This window comes from Capronia coronata (assembly GCF_000585585.1).
Source record: "Capronia coronata CBS 617.96 chromosome Unknown acBCG-supercont1.4, whole genome shotgun sequence".
In the NCBI taxonomy this organism is placed as follows: Eukaryota; Fungi; Ascomycota; class Eurotiomycetes; order Chaetothyriales; family Herpotrichiellaceae; genus Capronia; species Capronia coronata.
In genome coordinates, this window is record NW_006912896.1 from 2,746,031 (window position 1) to 2,763,351 (window position 17,321).

General features: G+C 54.7%; 8 protein-coding genes across 8 annotated transcripts; 4 read left to right on the forward strand and 4 right to left on the reverse strand.

Moving 5' to 3' along the window:
• Positions 1–431: 431 nt before the first annotated feature.
• On the reverse strand, positions 432–1,067 carry A1O1_05519 (uncharacterized protein; the record flags this gene model as incomplete). Its single annotated transcript, XM_007726405.1, has 1 exon — positions 432–1,067. One exon carries the CDS (start codon positions 1,065–1,067, stop codon positions 432–434), a length of 636 nt encoding a protein of 211 aa, XP_007724595.1.
• A 500-nt stretch (positions 1,068–1,567) lies between these two features.
• A1O1_05520 (uncharacterized protein) lies at positions 1,568–3,253 on the reverse strand (the record flags this gene model as incomplete). The annotated part of the gene is made up of 1 exon (XM_007726406.1): positions 1,568–3,253. One exon carries the CDS (start codon positions 3,251–3,253, stop codon positions 1,568–1,570), a length of 1,686 nt encoding a protein of 561 aa, XP_007724596.1.
• Positions 3,254–4,186: 933 nt separating this feature from the next.
• Positions 4,187–4,969, forward strand: A1O1_05521 (ureidoglycolate hydrolase; the record flags this gene model as incomplete). The annotated part of the gene is made up of 1 exon (XM_007726407.1): positions 4,187–4,969. One exon carries the CDS (start codon positions 4,187–4,189, stop codon positions 4,967–4,969), a length of 783 nt encoding a protein of 260 aa, XP_007724597.1.
• Positions 4,970–5,294: 325 nt separating this feature from the next.
• On the reverse strand, positions 5,295–7,415 carry A1O1_05522 (uncharacterized protein; the record flags this gene model as incomplete). Its single annotated transcript, XM_007726408.1, has 2 exons — positions 5,295–7,253; positions 7,302–7,415. 2 exons carry the CDS (start codon positions 7,413–7,415, stop codon positions 5,295–5,297), a joined length of 2,073 nt encoding a protein of 690 aa, XP_007724598.1.
• A 332-nt stretch (positions 7,416–7,747) lies between these two features.
• On the forward strand, positions 7,748–8,175 carry A1O1_05523 (uncharacterized protein; the record flags this gene model as incomplete). The annotated part of the gene is made up of 2 exons (XM_007726409.1): positions 7,748–8,039; positions 8,105–8,175. The coding sequence occupies 2 exons, from the start codon at positions 7,748–7,750 to the stop codon at positions 8,173–8,175; spliced, it is 363 nt and encodes a 120-aa protein (XP_007724599.1).
• A 2,680-nt stretch (positions 8,176–10,855) lies between these two features.
• A1O1_05524 (uncharacterized protein) lies at positions 10,856–11,814 on the forward strand (the record flags this gene model as incomplete). The annotated part of the gene is made up of 3 exons (XM_007726410.1): positions 10,856–11,079; positions 11,127–11,216; positions 11,271–11,814. 3 exons carry the CDS (start codon positions 10,856–10,858, stop codon positions 11,812–11,814), a joined length of 858 nt encoding a protein of 285 aa, XP_007724600.1.
• A 1,628-nt stretch (positions 11,815–13,442) lies between these two features.
• A1O1_05525 (leukotriene A-4 hydrolase) lies at positions 13,443–15,344 on the forward strand (the record flags this gene model as incomplete). The annotated part of the gene is made up of 1 exon (XM_007726411.1): positions 13,443–15,344. The coding sequence occupies one exon, from the start codon at positions 13,443–13,445 to the stop codon at positions 15,342–15,344; it is 1,902 nt and encodes a 633-aa protein (XP_007724601.1).
• A 415-nt stretch (positions 15,345–15,759) lies between these two features.
• On the reverse strand, positions 15,760–17,052 carry A1O1_05526 (uncharacterized protein; the record flags this gene model as incomplete). The annotated part of the gene is made up of 1 exon (XM_007726412.1): positions 15,760–17,052. The coding sequence occupies one exon, from the start codon at positions 17,050–17,052 to the stop codon at positions 15,760–15,762; it is 1,293 nt and encodes a 430-aa protein (XP_007724602.1).
• Between the last annotated feature and the right edge of the window lie 269 nt (positions 17,053–17,321).

Consider the following 17,321-nt stretch of genomic DNA (forward strand, 5'->3'; position numbering starts at 1 on the left):
CAGGACCCGCGACAGGGCGGTGGAACAATGAAAGATGGGACGGTACAGTACAGCCTCAATAGCGCGAAATCCTTCGCGCGGCGGGCTGAGTTGACCACACCTGGTTGAAGATCTGCTGTTCTTGTAGGCGAAACGAGAGCCAGGATTTACCTCGATGCTTGCGAGGCATCAGGTCAGGGTGTTGAAATCGTTAGAAATTTGACAGGGAGAGTGATGTGAGACTCAGAAGCAGGTATGGAACGACATTGTTGGTCTATCCTTCTATTGAATGCGTCTGGCATCGGATTGCCGCCTCGGAGGGATTCGTGAGATCCAGCCATATCGAGCGCTCGTCAGTTTCCACCGTGCGAATGCGAACCGCTGGGACCACTCCAACGACGTGATGCACTGCTAACATTGCAAAGTGCTGGTCAAGAGGACCCAATGGAAGTTCATGAGTCTTTCCCCTCGATTTCTGCCTGAGTTTTTGCCGGAGTCTTCAAAGTCCAACCGTTCAGATGGCCAGTTCCAGCCGTCAAGTAGGTCGCAAACCCTAGCCAGGCGAGATATGGGACCATCAGATAGGCAGCTGTCTTGTCCACCTGATACCACACATATGTCAGGTAGCCCACGGTGCCCGTCAGGGTTGTGATGTCGAGCATGGCTTCGATGGGTCTCCCTAGGCCAAAGAACAGAGGCATCCAAATGATATTCAGGCCCAACTGCAGGGTGTATAAGGTGGCGCCTCTTCTCGTATGTTCCACGACTTGCGGGCTCATGCTAGCCATGCCGATTGTCCAGGCTCGGTGGGCAGCATAACCCATGGTCAAATACAAAGTACTCCATGCCGGCGCAAAGACCCAAGGCGGTGGCCTGAAGGGAGGCTGCTTGAGGGCCATGTAATGTTCTTCTGCACTTCGGAACTTTCCCAGCTCCTTTGCCGCTGGGTCCGACAACTTCTTGGGTGTGGCCTTTCCTGGTTGGGATACCAGGCCTGCTCCGAGGCCCAACCCCAAGGGAAGGAGGATCGCTGCCGGGGCATTCGAGAAGACGGCGGCCGGGAGGGTGAGACCTGGTACGTACGCCATAATGACGGCGGAGAAGAGGCAAGTTCGCGCTAAAGTCGAGTCTGCAGGGCAGGCAGATACGTGTGAGAGTTGAGGAGAAGAAATGCACAATGTACAGCGTTACAGAGTATGGGAATGCTGACGCTTCACGGGTGGAGAGAGGGACGAAGAGCAGCAGAGCGACGATGATAGATAGGTACGTACCACAACAGAACGGAGGGGCGCTGTCTGACTCATTTATTAGTCAGCCACAATACCAGGGTAAATCGCTGTTTCGCCTTCTCTGGGCGGCGCGCTATAGTAGAAACCACTTCAAACTCTCGTGCACGCCACTGCTATTATGCATTGTTCCAATAGGTACGGTAGGCGCCTGCGGACAGGTAGCCCTTTCATAGACCAGTACCAGTACCAGTAACTCCTTGCAAGCATGTGCTTGATCTATCATATCTATAGGGAAAGAGCGCTCGCTAAACGGACCCGAAGCCCTAACACCTAAGACAACAAGGACAACAGGATAGCTCTCAATGTTGGGTCGCTGCGACCCCGGTCGTGCCTTGCTCTTCATTCGCACCGTGGACCTGTTCGATGGGAATTGTCGCGGAGGAAGAGCCCGAATCGTCGGGCTGAACGGGCTTCTCGACCTCTTCGGCCTCTTCGACTGAACGCGTGACTGCAAACCGACTGTTTTTCCGAATGATATGGCCGTACTTGTAAAAGACATACGGAATGGGCGTCAGCAACAGGCTCAGACAGCCCAAGATGGTGAGGGTCCAATGATGCCCCATATTTCTGTAGAATGGAATTCCGACAATGGTCATTCCGCCAGCGCAGCAGTAACGGGCAAGTGTGACAAATGTCAAGGCACTCGCAGCCCAAGATTCATAGGTGTCAATCAGATACATGTATGAGCTGATGAAAATCAAGACAGTTCCGTACCCGAACAGAACCGATGCCATGATCGGGGACCAGATGGAGATGCTCGGGTACGAGGTCCAAGCCATCCAGAACAGGGATATGGGGATGGCCGGGGCTCCGCCGAGCATGGCGAACCACAGCCGGATTTCGGGGTCGAATTGCTTCAATCCATCTGCCTCGGCTCGGCGTTGTGCCTCGACCGTCTTCTTGTAGACCCAAGGCATCCATACCGAGGCAAGCCAGATGCCCACAAAGATGCCGACGAAGATGGTGTTTGTGAGACCCTGCGAGATGCCGTAGGTGCGGGTATAGATGTATTCGTACCCATCGAAGAAGGTGAAGAGGATGATGTACAGTACAGACATGTAGAGGGTGATGAGCAGGATGACGGGCTCGCGGAAGGCCATCTCGAACGGACGCGGAAGGGCGATCCTCAGGCGTGTCAACAGCGGGGTACGTTCCAGTTCGTGCGCTGCATAGTATCGCTTGTCACCCGTGATCTTTCGGAGGTGTGCCGCCTTCCAGCTGAGGATCACGGGATGGTAAGTCTCCGGCTGGAAGAGAAAGGTCAAGGACAAGATGAGACCACCCGACAACAGCGCCACCCATTCCGTCCAGCGCCAGGTATGGAGATAGGGTGACTGTGGAATCCACGCTCCCATGATCGGACCGGCGGCCGCACCGCCGAAGCCTCCGATGGAGAAGATGGGAAACATGTACGTCTTCTCCAAAGCCGTGAACATGTCTGAGACTGACCCTCCGGCGCAGACCAGAGGGGACGCGCCACAGAAGCCGGCAATGAATCGAAAAGCCAGTTGGGCGCCAATGTTGGGCGCCAGCGCCGATGCCATCAGGAAAATACACATGCAAGCCAGGCTGACCAGATAGGTCATACTCCTCCCGAGAACTTCGCTAAATGGGCCGCAAATCAAAGCACCCACGCCAAAGCCAATCAAGAAGAGACCGACCGCCATCGTTTCGACCACCTCGCTGACCCCGAAGTCTGCCGCGGCTTGAGGAAGGACCGCACTGTCGATGGGTGCGGCGAGTCCCACCATGAAGGAAATACCCGTGATGATGATTGTGGTGTTGAAGCGTCTCATAAACGGCCAGTTTCGCGGGTTGTGAGGGTCATCCGGTCCGTCCCAATCGACGACAAGAACTTGTCGGCCACCGACGACGCGGGTCTCCTGGCGTGAGAGACATGGCAGTTGCCGCACGTCTGCTGCGTCCGACTCGAGTTGTTTCCGAACGGTTTGCCCTATGCGGCGATATTGTAGGTATGTCTCCATTCGTGCGAAAGTATGGCTCCCGCCGTAGAAGGAAGGGCACTTACAGCGGCAGATAGAGAAGCCCAAACTCAACCAAACAGATCAGAGGCGATAGTAGATACGGTTTTGGAAAGATTTCGACAACAACTGAGAGTGAATCAACCCCCAGGAACCACCAACAATTACAGCACAAAAAATACAGAGTAAGAAAAGGATGGCAACGGGCATCTTTCTCGATATATCACCGATCGAGAGGGCGGCTAAGATTCTGAAGGCGGTCATCCGAGCGGGTCTCTCAATAACATGGATTGAAGGTTTTCATGCGACATTGCTGATAAAAGTGGATTATGGCCTGTATAGCGAGGGTTTCTATGGACGGGCGGGACGAAAATTGGACGGAGACTTCATGCCAATTGCGTGGACGGGCCCCTGATAGCCATGATAGCAAAGCCACAATGACGTTGGAATTGACTAAACAAGCATAATCGAATCAAAGCTGCGGGAGCCAAGCGAGCTAAAATGTTAACTTGACGGCGGTACACTGGAACGGGCTTGGCCGGACAACACGCCGTGGTTGCCGACATCCGTTTGATCTCCACCCCAAGGCTTGACGAGCAACAATATGGAGTGCCTCAGCTCTTGGTTGGAAGATCGTTGGTCAACAACAACCAGCTACTCTGTAGATGACAGTGGGATCCTCGCAGCCCGGCACCTTTCTGTTTTTGGTCGCGGAAGAGCACCGACCGGCGGCCTTGTTCACAGATAGAAATCTGCCCGCCGACACGAATATTCAGCCTTGTGTCCAATTCAGCCGGATCGCGCCACCGCGGAGCCCGCGGAGCCCGCGGACCCCGGACAGACATCAGCACGAGTCCTCCAAACGCTGGGACGACAACACCATCGCGAGCCTTGTCGACAGGTGCAGTGCAGATTGAGAGGATTCAACCCCTCGTCATGGCGCCGCCGACACTGACACGACCATCTACCTTCCACTCTCGACCTGCTGCACCACATCTCGAACCTCTGACACCAGCATCATTTGCTCCCTTCGGAACAGCGATATGCTCACCGCTGCCATCTTCTCTCAATGAAGTACCAGCGTCCATCCCACGACCGCTGCACGTACCGCAGCAGCCGGCGCCAGTGTTCGCCAACCAGAATTCCGCATTGAAAACTTCTCCCATCTCGCAGTTCACAGACGCGTACCCTTCCAAACCAGGCGATGCAGTCGCCAAACCGCAGATGAGCATGTTCTCATGTTTTCCCCGTAATATCAGCGGCGTCGGCGTCGAGAAATCCACCATGTCGGGGAAATGGACGTTCAACGTCTCCATTCTCGAGCGCCATCCCTACACTACCCAGACGTTCAGTCCTCTGGGCTTGTCGGCCGAAGATAAGGCCACGGTGTTTCTCGTCATCGTTGCTCCGTCTCTTTCATCATCATCGGCTGCCGCAGAGACGTCGTCCGGTGAATCGGTCCAGATCCCTGGCCCGCCTGACCTGACGCAACTCAAGGCGTTCGTGGCACGGGGGAATCAAGCTGTCACCTACGGACCGGGCACGTGGCACGCACCGATGGTGGTGATAGGACAGCGTCGGGTCGATTTCGTCGTGTCTCAATTTGCCAATGGAGTGCCCGAGGATGACTGCCAAGAAGTCCTGTTGGGCGAGAATGCCATTGATGTCGATCTGGACGTGCTTGGGCTAGATCTGGAGATGGCAAAACCGAGGCTGTGAATCGGAATTTTGAACATCACAGGGACCGGAAAGGAGAATATTATTATATCGGTAGACACGGGCAGAACTTTATCGGGACGACGGACAGGCCTCCAGCCGTCTGCGAATACAGCATCATCCTCCAGGATACACACAGCACAATCCACACTGTACGCTTGATTCTGAGTTCATAGTGACTAGTTCATGGCCAAGTCCAACGTGACGCCGGTACGACATGCTCATGGGGTATCATGCATAGACTGGAGCAAATTGCAAAACACCAGCTTTCCAAGAGAGACGACGAAAGAGAAAAGCGCTCTGGTCCACCTGACCGATCAAATCAATCTTATGACTTGCCGCCTTCCAGCTTGCTTACCAGTCTCTTCATCGTCACCCACTCCTCTGAACTCCATTCGCCGTTTCCACACTGTAGCCCTTTCCCGACGTCAAACACGGTCACCACGCCATCCAGTCCACCAACTGCCACGTGGCTGCCTCGCTTCTCTTCCCACGCCAGCTTGTTCAAACCGCGGAAAGGCGCGATTCCATTCTTGCCTCTTGTCGGAGCAGCCTTTACAATTGGGACTTCGAGGTCATAGGTAAGGTCAAACACCTCCAGATCGCCGGAACCGGTTACGCAGCCAAAGACCGATGGTTTGTGAGGCGCCCACTTCGCATCATACACCAGGTCTTCGCGGCCGAGGTCCAAGATTGGGCCTTGGGCCGCCGGGCCAGGAGTCGTGGCCGAAGCTGCAATGGCCGCAGCTGAAGTGGAAGCGGCAGCTGGCTTGACCCGCCACAGTTTCACAGACCAGTCGGAGCTGGAGCTGAGAAGAAGATCTCCTAGATCCACAGGACCCCGAGCCGGATGGAACTGTGTGCTCATTACGGGGGCTGTGTGTCCTCGGTACGCGACGCGAGTGTCCACGCCGGCTTGTGCACCTGCCCGGTCGTACCGATGGCATCCGTAGATGCTCCCTTCTTCTGTGCCAACGGCAAAGAAGGTGGGATCGGCTGCCGGGAAACTCATGCTGGTGGGCGCGAGATCGTCCGTTTTCGCGGGGGCGGGCGTATGAAGGACCAGGTACTCCTGCGCCTGGGCCAGCATGTCGACAGACCATGAGCAGACGACACCGTCCATGGAAGCAGTCACAATGTTATGGGCGTTGGGCGTGCCAACGACGCTGATGCTGTATACCGGGTGCGTGTGGCCGAGATGAGACCCCGATTGAGGAGTTTTCTGGACCGGTTGACCAGTTCGACCAGACGTTCTCGTGTCCCAGAGACATATCTGGCCCGAGTAGCAGCCACCGATGACCAGATTGGGGTGGAACGGCGAAAATCGAGCCGACAGAACATCCGACGAGGCGGTGAACGTGTACTCCGGCCTTGAGGGTGCGTGGGAATTCCAGAGGAGGACCAGACCAGCTGGTTCATGGGGAGCGGAGGGATTTTTGGTGTAAGAAGACAAGAGCAATTCATTGAAGTGTGGTGAGAATTGGATGTCCGAAACGATGCGTCGGCGGGTATGCCGGTCTGAGAACAGCTGCATTGTTTCACGTAGAGAATGTGACTTCTTGCCAGTGCGTGAGTAAGGACCATCGGTATCCTCGTCATCATCGTCCAACGTGGAGGTTCGAGTGTAGTCCGCTAGCACGTCGTACTCATCATCCAGGTCCAGTGCGCGCTCGATAACCTTGGAAGACCGCTCCACGAACGCCACAAAGTCGGGAGATGCAACGACGGCGTTAAGCTCGTTGTTGGTAAGATTCCGCAACGGGAAGCGCTGCCGGGACTGTATCGACGCAGAGGCGTCCGTTTCTCGATTGAAAGTCGCCTTGATCTCCTCTTCGATTTCCCGCCGAAGCGTCTCTCGGATCTCTTCGTCCTTCTCTTCACCGCGCCTGCTTGGTTGTTTGCGCGCGCGCGCGGGTGAGTCGACAACATCATCACCAGCACCGTCTTGGATGTCTATGTTATCCGTGTAGGGCTCGGTCTGCACGCCTTTCGAATACGTTATGTACTCCTTCTTGGGCGGGGCCCGTTCATGCGCAGCCGCATCTGCGTAGATAGGAAACGAAGCGTCCGTAGGCTCGGTCTGCGTCGACGTAGATTGCATTACCCGTCTGGGCGAGGATTCAAATCCATTTTGAGGGGTGGTCTGCCCTGTGTCTTGAACAGAACTGGGTCGGCTCTGCCTTCGGCTCGGAGTCGCGATCGAGTCTCTCCGGGAATCGATCAGACTTGAGACGAGGCTATCGATTTCAGATCTTCGCTCTTCCGCCGTTTTGCTGGGCGACGGAGCCTTTCGAAATCAGTAGGGCTTTTCTTGAGACCGGCTGATCTGGCATACCTCTCCAATACTTCGCCGACTGGATGCATATTGCTCCTGTCGCAGCTCCCTCTGCCGCTTCAATTCGGCCAAGCGGGCTTTTTTCGCGAGTAGCTCATCCTTCCGCGACGACATGGCTGAAACTTGCGGCAGGTTGTACAGGTTCAAGCGATTTGTGACGGCAATGCCCCGACTATAACATGGGGCCCGCTGCTTGAACGAGGGAAACTCGCGTCGATCGGGGGTCGGAGCGCGGTGTCACGTGATTGGACGGGCGCAGGGAAGAGCTCCGGAAAAGCACGAAATGTTCTCAGATTCACGTCCTCCAGCTTCACCACCACCATTTTCTCACAACAACACCGCAGCTCTCTAGCCGTGCGCATTGATACGGTCAGGACCAGACAGTGCGCAACTGACCAGCTTTGTGGACTATCGGCTACCGTGGTAGAACGTGGTGGACTTTCACAATGTCAACTTCACAAGGAGTCAATGTAAGCGGCTCGCGATCATTCAACTTCCAATCCCTCTCGCACCGCAATATGCTGGGGTCTGAAGCTGACGTCCCACAGGTACTGCGGTACTCGGCCCTCCTTGCGGGTATTGTCTACGGCTTTTCGCACCAACGAACGATCAGCTCCAAAACCGCAGCTGCACATGCGCAAGCGGAGTATCAACACAAGCTCGATTTAATAGAGAAAGCCAAGCTGGAATGGGCTAAGAAGACACTTCCTCCTCAAGCAAAGACGGCCAGTGGTGACGGTATATGCTGGCGCAGCGGTGGCACTCCCGTTGTGAACGCACGAGACTGACAACTTGGTTGATAGTAATTACGGATCCGAACGATAAAAATTTCGACCTTGAAGCCTATCTGACGAAGCTTGCGGCGGAGAGTTGAAAACGGACCACGAGAAGATGAAACTAATTCCGACGTCCGTGGGATTGTTCGCAGGGGAGGGGACCACGATAGATTCGGCGTTGATCTGAGTCGCTATCCCAGCTTTTTGGTCTCGATTATGGCACCATGACATTGCCGAGGGGAAAAGCAACGGAAAGCTATCAAATCCTGTACATATACACATGCGGCAGCTTTCTACCTGGAGTATCAGGATCAATCCGACAAGCATTGAAAAAGAAACGGTGATCTGTCGTTCTTTGCACTGGATCTGTGGTTTTGACCACTCAAGGGGCAAACAACGTGTGTATATATATATCAAAGGAAACCGTGCTGTTCAATTACACGGCTGTCCGGAGAAATGAAGGAGGAAGATTTTAAGCACCAACAACTGAGGCCCAGTGACAGCGCTGATACTTTCTAGGAGCAATTCCACAGACCGGACGTCGTCGGGGAAGCCTCGTGAGTATTGAAAGGGCCTGGAGGTCTGCAAGGCCCACGTCCAGATACAGCTGCAGCCCGACCGGTAAGTATATCAGCTCCTATATCGCCCTCGTGTGTGCTTTCTTGGGACTGGCGGATTTGATATACATGTCCCAAGATGTCCAAAGCATCGGGTTACGCATGACAGAGCATCCGCCTCAGGCACACCTTGACGTTGCTCACTGTGGCTCAGGACTGTACTTCCGAATAGAATCCGAGTCAGCCAAAACCACATAACATCACCAACAACATATGATACTTGGGTACTCAGATATTATCGCCGGCACAATGGAGACCAGAACGACATTAACAACAACAAAGGTCGGCAGGAAACAGGACGCGCTCTGTACATCATGTTGAGGTCGCCATTCGACAAGTCTATTAGACATCTTTAGCCTCCAATGGTCCAGGGCGCCCTTCAATTGAGCATGTTGACACGTGATCTGATAGATCTATTAGTGGCAGCAGCTTCAGGGGCCAATGCAGACGCTCGCCCCATCTGTCCAGCAATGTTATCCTAGCAGATAACCCGCGACCCTCTCATACTGACAACCTTCATGCTCAGCAGTGTCTGTACCAAAGATCGCGTTGATGGCTGTCGTGAGCCTGAACTCGATTGATGAGAGGTGCTGCAGCATGCGTTGAACATATAACGGTGCACCATCCTGCTCCCGACGGTTCCTGAGGACCCTTCCAATGGCATCCAACAAACCGGGGTTGGCAGAAAAGACAGGGTTCATTGTGCTAACGAACGGTCTAGTGTGTCACGCCGGTACTAGCACTCCACGATGACGGTGGCCCGGAAACGCAGAACAAGCAAGGCCGTGCGCTTGCATTCTTTCCCCCTTGGCTGCTGTCCTGTCGAGCATGCCCACCTCCGTTCATGCTTCGACACAGGCCTTCAGACGAGAGGCAGGGACGAGGTCTGGAGTCAATGCATCAGGTGCAATGACCGACGATAAAGCCCTCAATGGTGGGCCAGCTGATCAATAAGAGCTGGATAGGCGTTGTTCGCATGGAACCACTTCCTCTTGCGGTCCGGCAAACATGTCCTCCCAAGAGCGGTACGTAACCACCGAATTGGCAGTCGTCCAACGACAGCTGCGCGACGTAGAGACTCATGTCCCGAGATCGAGTCTATCGACTGGGATTGGCCCGACCCCGCAAACACAGCGTTTCCGAGAAATCGGCAACGACGAACTGGCTGGGTTCCTTACGTATATCGACCGTCCACAACACCATTGATCGAGCTACGCCCGGCGAGGAGTGGGCTGAAACCCAGGTCCGTGTTGTCACTGGACGACGACCTCTGACAAGCAATAATGACCCCGATGACTTCCAATACCCAACTTCTTACAACATGCGACAGCAGGATTGCCTCATTGAGAGCGGGCCAAAGAAAATGAAAAATCTGCTTGTCCATGCGCCCAGTCTTGGACGATCTGCATTGGCCGTTTGTGAAGGCGGCAGTGTCCTCTGCCTACCTAGGTACTCACACCTGTCAACCTTTCGAGCATCCTCATCTCTCCCACTTTTCCTACCCCAGCATTTCCCCGCAGCCCGGTTAGGAGACTTCTGCTTAGTTCGTTCGCTAGACCGGAGCTTGAGCCAATCTCGCGGTGGTCCATTGGCGGACTGGCACCTGCAGACGGCGTCCTTGGCCTTCATAACACCATCCTTTCGAGCATTGACTCTCAATCGAGAATCGAGGTGACCAGAGTCGACTGGACCTTGCCAACCTCCGGTACCAGGATGTCCGTCCGTCAAGCATTCGACCAATTTCTGGACTTTGCGCTATTGGTTTGCGACTAGTAGGGGATGTGGCCCGGCCTCCGCTCCAACAGGCTCTGTATTGTTTGGGCCCTCGGCTGAGCGGGTTTAAGGGGTCTCCCCTCTACCGAGAGGAGAAATCAGTCGATCTTGCCATTGTCCGTGACGCGAACATCAGGTGCTGGACAAGACTATATTATTCGGGGGGCCTCCCAGAGTTTGTCCTAGATGGTAAGTCGTGGTGCACCTTGTGCTGTGTTCCTTCCGTCACTGTCCCCAAGTCTCAGGTTCGCTCTTTACTGCCTCACCTCGTTTTCACTTGGCAGTCTTTCTTCTCTTCAAGTACAACTTGAGATCGAGTACCAATTGCACCGGTACTTCACCTCATCCACTACCACCGTATCTCTATCAGGCATAGATTAGCGTCACGATGGCGAACAACGCCGACGTCGAGAAAGACCACGCCGGTAGCGACTCTATCAACGGGCGATATGACCTCCACCACGACCATCACGACAGTGAGAGTGCTCTGAGGAGGATCCGGACGGCGGGAAGCATCTCGATCACCCCGGAGCTCTTTGAGAAGATCTATCTCTCACCCAAAAACCGAGTCTCTAATAACATCCGGTCGACCTTCGGCAATCCAACTCCTCTGTAAGACAACCCAGGACGACCGTTGATGCTGTGCTGACCCGCGACAGTGCTCTGGTCGGGTTTCTGTTGTCCCTGACACCGCTGTCCAACGTCCTGTTGGGTTGGCGAGGTGCTGGCGGGCTGGGTGCCGCTGAAGTGTAAGTTGCCGCGCTCTGTGAAGGTGTTTGGTCCCGGGCTGACCAGGTATTTAGCGGTGTCTACTACTTCTTCGGAGGCCTTCTCATGCTTCTCGGGGCACTACTCGAATTCATCCTGGGCAACACCTTTCCTTTCGTGGTGTTTGGCTCATTCGGCGCCTTCTGGTTGTCATTCGGGGCCACCCTGACTCCTTACTTCAACGCCTCTATCGCCTATGACCCTACCAACCCAGCCGCGTCGGCCACGAATCCTGTCTTCGCCGCTACGTTTGCCTACTTCCACGTCTACATGGGATTGCTTTGCTTTGTCTACATGATTGTGGCCATTCGAACCAACATTGTCTTCGTCCTGATCTTCCTCCTGCTCGTACCCGCCTTTGGCTGCCTGGCCGGGTTCTTCTTTGGCCTGGGTGAAGGGGTGGTCCACATGACACTTCAACATGCAGCGGGTGGATTGACCTTCGTCGTGTCCCTGTTGGGATGGTACCTCTTCTTCGTGCAACTGCTGGCCTCCGTCGACTTTCCTCTCAATCTTCCGGTCGGCGACTTGAGCACATTCGTCCGGGGCGCGAGCGAAAGAGCCAACAAGAGCGAATAGAGGTGCCGACGGAAGAAGGGCGACGTGAGAGCAAGTGAGATGATTGGGCTGGACTACAAGCTTGGGATGCTGTAAGACAGCGAGGCGAGCGCGCAGTGCGTGTCAGGAGACGACACGAGAAGAAGCAGAAAGGGTTGGCGTGCTACACGCCACATAGCATAGCTGTATTCAGGAACCAGCAGCATGCTGTGTTCGCATTCGTACATCATCAATTCGAGACAGTTGCATGCACGGTGATGGGTGGGGATCAGCTGGCTTGTTACGATAGCTTTTGGCCAACTTAGGGCTCATTGAATCGCTTTGAACCAATTTTGGGAGGTGCTTGTGACGATTGGCTTCTCCGCGGTGCGACCTCGGATGTGGATTCATGACTGGCTCTCGTCTTGCTCTCGAACAGTACCTTTCCAACCGTCACACCACCTCTCACTAGCAGACAAGGCTGTACCACTAACCCCCAATCTCGCTGTAATGACGGTGAGCGAAAATGGAGGAGGAAATCCCAGCCGTGATACCGAGGGTATGGCAGTTCTGCGTTAGCCTCATGCAGGTGTTTGTTCGTGGTACGACCGACATCCACAAACCAGCCAAGGCACCTGGAAAACATCGATTCTCGTCTTCTCTACTTGTGGTGTTGTTTTCGTTATTGTAATAATCTGCTTGACTCGCCACGAGTCCTGGCTGCTCCAAGTTCCCCCGAGATGGCCTATTGCGTATTGGGTGTTGCGTGTTGAAGGGGAAGAATCCTCTCTAGAGAAAGTTTTCTTTGAGGAGTCCTCCTTGACGCCGCTGTCCCATGGGTTCCGGGAAGAGCGAAGGTCAAGATTGTTGTGGGCGCTGGGCGCTGGGCGGTGAGCAGTACTAGCAAGGACCAGGACATAGGATGCTTTGGGTACGTTCCTACCTTGGGTGCGTGCGTGGGTAGATGGTTGAAGGTTGGTGGTAGGTGGTTGGTGGTTGGGGTATGTGTGGCTCCAGTTTCAAGGCTCTTGTCGTCCGAGAGGCCTGGGGGAAATCTCCTCGTTTCAGCTGCAGATTCGCAGGTGTCTCTTTTAAAAGCTGAACTGACCTCAGCCAGGGATCTGCATGGTACTAGGTGATAGAATTATCACTGGTAGTAGTCAGTTGTAGGTGGAATCAATCCTATGAACCTGAGGCAATGAATGTTGTAGCGGTCGGCGGAATATAATCCCAATTCCGGGGATGCGATGCCAAGGCCGCAACGGACCTTAAATGTACAGTACATCTTCCTATACTATCTACATACCTGGATAATGTATCTATGTACCTAGTATCCTCCGATTCAAGTTGTCTTGATATCTTGTCGGATCTTAGGCAGGAGTCTACACTCGCCCCAAGTCCTGGACGTTTGCGTTGCGTAAAGCTAAGCTGAGCTGACCCGGTTACGCGCAATCAGCGCCGACCATCTTCCAACCAAAGTGACCGAAGCGCATTCATTGATCACAGCGGCACAGCAAGGTCTGCAGTGGTTGCTGGCCTAGCGACGGATGCTCATAGCCCGAGCGTGGAACGTTGCGTCCATCACAAGAACCGCCTTCCAAACCGTCTCAACCTCTATTCGGGCCTCTCGACTGAACAACAGTTTCAATCTCATTGGCGGTCATCGCACCATGGCGACCACCATCATCAATCCCCCGCGGGACCCCAACACTTTGGCCAATTACAACAACTGGCGAACAGTGCACACCTCGACGGCACTCGACATCTTGTTTGATCAGCAGAAACTTCAGGGCAGCGTGACACACAGCCTTGAATCCATCACCGACGGAGAAAGTGACGAGATCCTCCTCGACTCCAGCCACATCCAGATCCACAGCGTCAAGGCCGACGGCAAGCAGGTGAAATGGGAGCTGATGGACCGGCTGGAGCCGTACGGTAGTCCGCTGAAAATCAAACTGGGCCGGACGGTCAAGTTGAACGAGAAGGTCGAGGTTCACATCGATCTCGAGACGACTGCTTTGTGTACCGCTCTGCAATGGCTGACGCCGGCACAAACGTCCAACAAGAAACATCCCTACATGTTCTCGCAATGCCAGGCCATCCATGCGCGCTCCATTTTCCCCTGTCAAGATACTCCTGACGTCAAAGCGACATACGATTTCACCATCAAATCTCCCTTGCCGGTCATTGCGTCGGGCATTGGTGCTGGAGAGAATCCCACCGCTCCCTCGCCGGACGGTAGCTCTCAGATTTATAAGTTTCACCAAGGCGTGCCGATTCCGTCGTACCTCTTCGCCCTAGCCAGTGGGGATATTGCAACGGCCAAGATCGGCCCGCGAAGTGTGGTGGCCACAGGTCCGGATGAGCTGCGCGCCTGCCAATGGGAACTGGAGGCAGATACGGAGAGATATCTGCAAGCCGCCGAGTCGTTGATCTTTCCGTACGCCTGGGGCCAGTACAACGTGCTGGTCCTGCCGCCCTCATTCCCTTACGGAGGCATGGAGAATCCCATCTTCACCTTTGCCACGCCGACCGTCATCTCCGGAGACAGACAGAACGTGGATGTGATTGCGCATGAGTTGTCGCATTCATGGTCGGGCAATCTGGTGTCGAACGCATCTTGGGAGCACTTCTGGCTCAATGAGGGCTGGACAACCTATCTCGAACGACGGATCCAGGCCGCCGTCCACGGCGGTGACCAGTGGCGTGACTTCAGCGCCATCATCGGATGGAAAGCGCTGAGCGACTCGATCGAGCAGTTCGGCGAACAGCACGAGTTCACCAAGCTGGTCATCGACCTGAAGGGCAAGGATCCGGACGACGCGTTCTCGAGCATCCCGTACGAAAAGGGGTTCAACTTCCTCTATTACATTGAAAAGCTCATCACCAAGCCCCAATTCGACAAATTTATTCCGCACTACTTCGAGACGTGGCGAGGCAAGTCACTCGACAGCTACGATTTCAAGACGACGCTGCTGGATTTTTTCAAGGACGACGCAGAGGTGTCGGCCAAGCTGGCCGAGATTGATTGGGACGTTTGGTTCTACAAACCTGGGTTCCCGCCCCGGCCCAACTTCGACACCAGCCTGGTCGACGTCGCGTACCGACTCGCCGACCGGTGGGAGAAACTGACCAGTGCAAACGGCAAGGAGGTCGGTTGGGTTTCGGACTTTAGTCCATCCCGGTCAGATATTGCCGGCTGGTCGGCTAACCAGGTCGTGGTGTTCCTCGAGCGCGTATTGGCGTTTGACAAGCCCTTGCCGGCCGAGCACGCGAGTCGGATGGGCGACGTCTATGATCTCAAGGATACGCACAACGTCGAGGTCTCGAGTCGGTATTACCAGATCGCCATGCGTAGTGGTGCCTCGGGCGTCAAGACCTTGGTGGCCAAGCTGCTGGGCGAGGTTGGACGCATGAAGTTCGTTCGTCCGTTGTACCGTGGCCTCATGAAGCTCGATTACGAGTTGGCGGTGCAGACGTTTGAGAAGAATAAGGATTTCTATCATCCGATCTGTCGGGGCTTGGTGGCTAAGGACTTGTTTGGGAGTAAAGAGGAGAGTAAGAAGGAATAGGTCAGTGACGGAATAGACAAGGACGGATTGGCGGCGGCGGCGGCAGGCTCGGTAAGAGGCTCGTTAGCATATTGCTGCCTGAAACGAATCGACTTGCAGGGACGAGGAGATTAGACTTCCAGAGCAAAAGGATGCTTATATGTCCTTACCTTTCCAACCATTTGCGGAGTGTATTCGCCAGTATACGATCAGCGGCAAGGAGCAGAGCAAGACGCAATGGTGAAGCAGTAGATCCAAAACAATCTGGAAGGAGGAAAGTGAGAGGATCACACCACCGAACAGGATCGTTGTACTCGGCATCCTGCTCCAATTCTATTGCATGCGAGGGGTGCCTCAAGAACCAATAATGATAAGATCTGAATCTGGATGTCCCTGGTTCCTCAGCCGTCTACACCGGCTGTGAACGGTTCGTCGGTCAACCATCTTTTAATCGCTCTCTCAGAATCCGCAGAATCTCGTCTTCATAGTCATTCAGCTGCAGCCAGTCCGGGGCGATGAGCTGGTCTCTCGTGATGATTATCCTAGTATTCTCGCCTGATCGATCTTTCAGTCTGTCTATCTGGCCAGTTTGAGACTCGACCTGATTTTTGCTCCGATTTCGGCTTTGACTTCGTTGTCCGGCCATTCGTCCATCGATAGCAGCAACAGCAGGTGATGTAGTTGCGCTCAACTGCCGATCCAACGTTTCAGCCGATTCAGAAAACGGTCGATGAAGGATTCGACCCGCGGAAGAACATGATGCGGTATGCGTTAGACGTGTGGACCGGGTTCCCGTCTTGCGTAGGTCTTCGTCATGCCCACCATCCCCAATCTCTTGTGAGCCAGCTTCAGTGTCCGCGTCCGAAATGCCGGATTCTTTGCGGCGACTGCTTGTTGTCGATGGCGATATGGACTGAGACTCCATGGCTTTCTCTGGGTCGGTATCCATGAACGCAGCCTGTGGTCGCCTCTCCAACCGCTCCTCTCGCAGTGCTTTCAAATCGATCGGCGTCCACCAATAGATGGGAAACCGGCGGCCTGCGACGTTGTTCAGTACCAGTGCACTGGCCAGCATGAGCGAGGCAGCCAGCAAGACTAACGGCAGCAGCCACCATCCAAGATGTTGGATCTCGACATTCGTCGCGGCCAACAACGCCGTTGCCCCCGCAGGCGGATGCACCGTTTTGGTAATGCTCATGACCACGCTGGCAGCTCCGACGGCTAGAGCGCCGGCGAGCCAGCGAAGCTCGTCGAACCGCGCCGAGGGCAAAAGAGCAAACAGTTTGGTGATCCCGACTGCCACGATGGCGGAGAGGAAATGGCCCAATACCAGATTTCGCGGCTGTGAAAGGGGCGATTCGATGGTGTTGTATTCGAGAATGGCGGCCGCGCCGAACGAGGCGATAATGATGGGCACCTCATGGCCTGACAGGGGAGGGAGAGCGAGGAAGACGTTTTCAATGATGGCAAGCCCGCAGAAGGCGCCGACGAAGACGGAGCACCATACTGTTATTGTCTGGAAGTAATGGTGGCGACAACGGCGATCTGAAGGTCCTCCTGCGTCCTTGAGAGGAGGACGGTAGCCGAACCAGTACGAAATCCAGGCTGGAAGGAGATATAGAGGATTGCGAGGGACATAAGGGTTTAGGTAGTTGTCGATGTCGAATGGAAGGGTGGGTTTGGAGGGTTGAGACTCGGGTTGAGCTTTTCTTGGGTATTTAGACGACATGGGCGTGGAGGAGCCGTAGGGTATGGTTTGGAGAGGAGCGAAGCAGATCAGTCTTGGGTAGTCCGCTCGCGAGGCCTGCTGGACGAGGACTGTATGTCAACTAGCAGGAGATCGCCGACAACAATCAAAAGCCATGATATGGACTCGTTGGTTCGATTGAATGATTTCGTGCGGTGGGGGTATTCACTTTCTCGATGATGCCGTATGGACAGGATGGAACAGCAAAACGAAAATAGCAAAAGAACAAGAGATCGCAAAAGCATCCACCG